This window comes from Erigeron canadensis, chromosome 8 (assembly GCF_010389155.1).
Source record: "Erigeron canadensis isolate Cc75 chromosome 8, C_canadensis_v1, whole genome shotgun sequence".
Taxonomy (NCBI): Eukaryota; Viridiplantae; Streptophyta; class Magnoliopsida; order Asterales; family Asteraceae; genus Erigeron; species Erigeron canadensis.
In genome coordinates, this window is record NC_057768.1 from 12801552 (window position 1) to 12807494 (window position 5943).

General features: G+C 35.6%; 1 protein-coding gene across 1 annotated transcript; it reads right to left on the minus strand.

The window, feature by feature from the left end:
* Nucleotides 1-398: 398 nt before the first annotated feature.
* Nucleotides 399-3991, minus strand: LOC122610276. Its single transcript, XM_043783274.1, has 6 exons — nucleotides 3785-3991; nucleotides 3524-3688; nucleotides 3040-3255; nucleotides 1692-2621; nucleotides 1176-1553; nucleotides 399-1025 (listed from the first exon to the last, which is right to left on the minus strand). Exons 1-6 carry the CDS (start codon nucleotides 3989-3991, stop codon nucleotides 399-401), a joined length of 2523 nt encoding a protein of 840 aa, XP_043639209.1.
* Between the last annotated feature and the right edge of the window lie 1952 nt (nucleotides 3992-5943).

Consider the following 5943-nt stretch of genomic DNA (forward strand, 5'->3'; position numbering starts at 1 on the left):
CTGAAACAATGGTCTTTGGAATCCCATGCAAGCGAACAATTTCCTTGAAAAATAAATTTGCCACTGCTGAAGCATCATTTGTAATATTGCAAGGAATAAAATGAGCCATTTTTGAAAAACGATCAACGACCACCATTATTGAATCTTTTTCTCTGGGAGTTCTAGGCAGTGCAACAATGAAATCCATACTAAGATCTTCCCATGGTTAGCTTGGAACTGGAAAGGAGTATACATACCCTTGTGAAAAGTTGCCTTCGCCTGGTGAACGGTTGGACAGCGACTGATGATATTCTGGACATCCTTCAGTAAACTTGGCCAGTAGCAGTGTTCAATAAGAATCTCTCCAGTCTTGTTAATACCAAAATGGCCAGCTAAACCTCCTCCATGTGCTTCCCTTATCAGCAAATCTCTAATGGAACCCCTTGGAATATACAACTTTTCACTCTTAAATAAGAAACATCTTGAACAACAAATGGTCCTTTCTGGTTAGCTTCAGTGAGACGATCAATAAAGTCTGGATCAGCAGCATACAACTCCTTAATGAAAGAAAATCTAAGAACTCTTGCTTCCAGGATTGATAACAATGAACACCTTCTGGAAAGTGCATCAGCAACAACATTGGCTACTCCAGCTTTATGTTTGAAAACAAAAGAATAAGACTGCAAAAACTCCACCCATTTTGCATGTCTGACATTAAGCTTATGTTGACCATTTATGAACTTCAGTGCTTCATGGTCAGAAAATAAAACAAACTGTTTTGGCTTCAGATAATGAGACCAGTGAGTGATAGCGCAAATGATGGCATAAAATTCTTTGTCATAAGTGCTATACTTCAGTTTTGAGCCATTAAGTTTTTCACTGAAATTTGCCACTGGACGCCCTGCTAGTACCAGAACTGCACCCATACCCACACCACTGGCGTCACACTCCAATTGAAATAATTTATCAAAATATGGCAAAGATAGAACTGGATCTGAATCGAGCTTCTCCTTTAGCAACTCAAATGCCAACTGGGCAGACTTAAGCTAGTCATATACACCTTTCTTTAGACAATCAGTAATTGGGGCCACAACTGTAGAGATATTCTTGATAAATCTTCTATAAAAAGATGTTAGTCCATGAAAACTTCTTACTTCAGTGATTGTAGTAGGAACTGGCCATGATCAGGCTTCTACCTTGGAACGATTGATGGAATTTTCTTCTTTTGATACCACATAACCAAGAAATATTACACTTTCTTCCATAAAATCACATTTCTCCAGTTTGTCATACAACTGGTGTTTTCTTAGTAATTCAAATACACTTCTTAAATGATTAACATGTTTAGCATCAGTTTTCGAATATATAAGAATATCATCAAAGTAAACCACAATAAACTGACCAATAAGTGGCCTGAGAACTTCATTCATTAGTCTCATAAAAGTACTCGGAGCATTAGATAAACAAAAAGGCATTACTAACCAATCAAAAAGGCCTCCTTTAATTTTGAATGCAGTCTTCCACTCATCTCCATCTTTCATTCTAATCTGGTGATAACCACTTCTGAGATCAACCTTAGAAAACACACTGGAGCCATGTAACTCATCAAGCATATCATCCAATATGGGAATGGGATATCTATACTTAATAGTTATATTATTTATAGCTCTACTATCAACACACATTCTCATCGAACCATCTTTCTTTGGAACCAGGAGAGCTGGGACTGAACAAGGACTCATACATTCTCTCACATAACCTTTGGCAACCAACTCATCGACTTGTCTTTGTAATTCTTTTGCTTCAGTTGGTGAACATCTGTAAGCAGCTTTGTTACGAAGAGCTGAGCCTGGAACCAGGTCAATCTGGTGTTCAATACCGCTTACTAGCGGCAAACCTTCTGGTAGGTCTTCTGGGAAAACATCAATGAATTCCTTCAGTAGAGACTTCAGGAGGCTGGGGACACCAGTTAACTCCTTATTTTCAGTTCGTTCAAGCACCAGTAACATCTTGACTAAAGTACCTCCAGTGAGTTCTTCCTCAACTTCAGTTTGGGACACAAACAAAGACTCATTGGGCCGGTCTTTCTTGTTTACTTTCAGTAACTCATTGGGTTTCAGAGAAGTCAATGGGACCTTCTTCCTACTTAGAAATAATGAAAAAGAATTTGCACGACCATTATAAATATGACAAGTATCCATAGGGACAACATCACAAAAAAATTTATCTTCATAAACAGATCCAATGGAAAAGAGAATAGTAACTTGTCGGTTAACTTTTACCTCAGATCCTTCACTGAGCCATTGTAATTTGTATGGACGAGGATGTTTTGTGGTAGGCAACTCCAGTTTTTCTAGCATATAAGTTGAAGCATCATTAGCACAGTTTCCACCATCAATGATTAGATCACACACCTTGCCTTTTATAGTACATGTGGTTTGGAAGATATATTCTCTTTGGGCAACATCAGTTACAACTTCATCAACATGCATCACTCTTCTGACTACCAGCATTTCTCCAACATCTCCACCAATATATCTTTCTTCACTTTCGTCATCATCGTACACTGGTTCACCTTCTTCAGTTTCAACATCTGGTAAGCTTTCTATATCTTTAGCAGGAAGTGCTCGCTGATTGGGACACTATGACTGGAAGTGACCAAAACCATGAGACTTAAAACATTTTCTTCCAACTGGTTCATAATGTGCGTCTCGAGATTGCTACACTCAAATTCAGACAAGGCATTCAAGGTGGGGAACTACTCGACAAATCGAGGATACCTTCTTTTCTTTGGGATACAACATCTACTTAGTGTTATGAAGGGGGCCGGCTGTAATGAGCTTCTTTGAGTCTATGATGGTGATTTAGTTTCTTGTTTATTATTGTCATTGTATTTGTTTTGCTTTCATTGCATTGTTGTTCATCATGGTTTACATATACATGACATGTCATGTATGTGAACTAATATGGTACTCTGCTATATTACTTGTACTTAAGTTTCAATGGTTGATTTTATATTGATCGGGGTAACCTTTACCCAAAAAGAGGAATTTTGATTACCTCATCATCAGCCTCTGAGGAAGATTGACCTTCATCTAACTCCTTAGATCTCTTGATCTTTGTCATAAAGCACACATTGGCAGAATGCTCTTTAGTTTCATCATCAGTAAGGTGAAGCCATTTGTCATCCTCTGTAATGAGAGAAATACCACCTTCTTGTTGTCTTGCCAGCATGAGTTTATACTTATAGTATTCGGAGTTCTTCTGATGAGGTTTCTTACAATCAATGGCAAAATGACCAGAGGTACCACAATTGTATCATTTTGTATCCTCATCCCTCTTTTCCTAGACCTTCTTCTCAAAGTTTTTCAGGTTCTCAATCTTCTTGTCACCACCAACAAACTCATTCTTGGTCTCAAACTTAGGAACATGGGTATTCTTTGCATAAGAAGAAACTGATGAAGTGCTAAGTTGATTGTTGGTAGGCTTCTTTTTGAAATATTTCTTTTTGAAAGCCTTTCTGAAATAAGCAAGGTCCTTGTACATTTTCGTCTCTTTTTTCATCCATATCAGGATCACTTACTTTACTTAAATCTGAATCAGTGTCAATTGCAACAAAACTCTTTCTTGAAGATATAGAAGTCTTCTGTTCAACAACTAAAGCCTGGGGATCAGAAGTAACACTTTCTTCTTTCTTCTTTTGTTCCTTCTGAACAACATCAATATTCAACTTCAACTTCTCATACAAGGTGTAAATAGTGAGTTTATCAAAACCTCATTGTTGATTGAGTTTAGTACCACATACTTGCCATTCATCTTCAAGATTCTTGATGAACTTGATGTTCAATTCCATGTTGGTTCTTTTGACATCATTCTTTCCCAACTCATTGATCACATTGCAGAACCTTATGTAGACTTCATGTAGAGATTCACCTTTTTGTTGCTTAAAAGTCTCATACAAATGAAGTACATTTGACAATCTTATGGTATTTGAAACATCAAAACCCTCCATCTATTTTTCAACTTCATCCCAAATATCTTTTCCACTTTCATAAGAATCAACATCGCAATAGATATCATCTGGAAGAGCTTGGTAAAGAAAAGATACTGAGAGTTGATCAACATTAGAATGATTTTTCTGTTAAGTGTTCCAACTTTCTTTTGGAAGAATTTTACCACTCACTGGATTCTTGTGGACTGCAAGATCTTCCTTGTATGATTTCCCGATGTTATTAGCTTAAGGTTGTCTATCAATCCAATTCAAAAACCTCTTTTTCCATTGTGGATATGAACCTCGATACAAAACAGGAGGTCTTCCTTCGGAAACAAGAGCTAAAGCTTCCCTTGAAGCCATTACAAGATATGAAGATGAAAAGACTTAGAAAAATTTCAGAATTCTGTAAAAGGTGCTATTTACAGACCAAAGTCGTCTGTAAATGTCCAAAAAATTTTGGAATTTTCAAAATTTTGTACATGGATTGGTAATCGACTAAAAATGATTCTAGAAAATTTTGTTTTTGAAAATGTTGATTTCCAGACCAAAGTCATCTGTAAATGGCAATTTTTTCAAGTCACCGATCACAACCACACCAATAAGTCTTCGAGTCACAAACTGATGATTTACAAACCAAAGACGTCTATAAATGGCAATTTTCCTTGATCGCAAACTCAAGTCACCAAAATGTTGATTTACAGATCAAAAACGTTTGTAACTATCTATTTTATCAAATCATCAACACTTGATAAGCCAGGTAAGTCTGTAAACACCACAAACTTGTAACCAGAATCCAAATTACCAACACAAAACTCATATTTACAGACCAAAAACGTCTGTAAATGATGACTTTACTTAACCATTTTCCAAGTCTCACCAAAAACTTGTTTTTACAGACCAAATACGTCTGTAAATGCTCACTTTCCTTAACCAAATTCCAAATTTCAACAAAAACTTGTATTTACAGACTAAATATGTCTGTAAATGCTTACTTTCCAACACTTACACTGTATTCTCGAGTTTTTATTAAAAGAAAAGAAAGGAGAAGATTGGATAGGGGAAGAAAGGATACATAATTACATAAAAAAAGGCATTCTCGAGTTGAAAGAAAAGAAAAGAAAGTTGATAGTTAAATGTATTCTTGAGTTAGAAGGGAAGGAAAATAAAGGATAAAAAGATACAATTTTACATTTATATCCTTGTAGTAATTAAAACCTTTATATAAGTTTGAGGGGTATAATAATAATTTCACCACTTTTCCTTCCAAATCTTGCCACTTTTGGCAAGAAAGTGTTGGGATCAAAACATCATATTTTTCCCTTTCTTTCCCTTCCCTTTCTTTTAAAACAAAAACTCAAGAATACAAAAACTAAAAGTCTTTTCTTATCTCTTCAAAATAAAACTCAAGAATGCACTCTTAGTCAAATTTCATGGAATCCTTTATTTACAGACCAAAGAAGTGTGTAAATGCCAAAAAATTTCAACACTTCAACAAAAATTTGACAAAACCCTTATTTACAGACTAGATACGTCTGTAAATGGCTCAAAAATGTCACAAAGTAACACTCGAATTCTGAAACACGTATTTACAGACCAAAAAAGTCTATAAATGTTACAAATTGCTCCATACTTAACCGTCGAAGTCTGCAAACACTAGTAATGCACTAAAAGACAAAATAGTTGATTGAACATCATCTTCAACCTCCAGAAACACCTCATTTACAGACCAAAACTTCAATTTCTCGCTCAATTTTGAGAATCATTATATCAAAACTTTCAAAATTCGATTGTGCACAAACCCTGACTGATCTCAAACCTCAATATCAACACAAACTCAAACCCTCAAAACGTGTGATTTACCAACCTCGAACAAAAACTACTCAAATGATGAAACTAACCTCTAAACTTGAAATATGTTTTTGATTTTTGTTTATAGATTCTTTGTTTGATCTTTAATGAAAATTTTGTAC

Bases quoted from the DNA above. Each gene is read 5' to 3' on its own strand.
- LOC122610276 (XM_043783274.1), bottom strand. From the start codon at position 3,991: ATGGAGGGTTTTGATGTTTCAAATACCATAAGATTGTCAAATGTACTT. The intron at 3,689-3,784 runs GTATGTGGTACT...GATGTTGTTCAG, and splicing joins ATCTTGAAGATGAATGGCAA to AAGGAACAAAAGAAGAAAGA. The intron at 1,554-1,691 runs GTTCCAAAGAAA...GTGTTTTCTAAG, and splicing joins GTTCAGTCCCAGCTCTCCTG to GTTGATCTCAGAAGTGGTTA.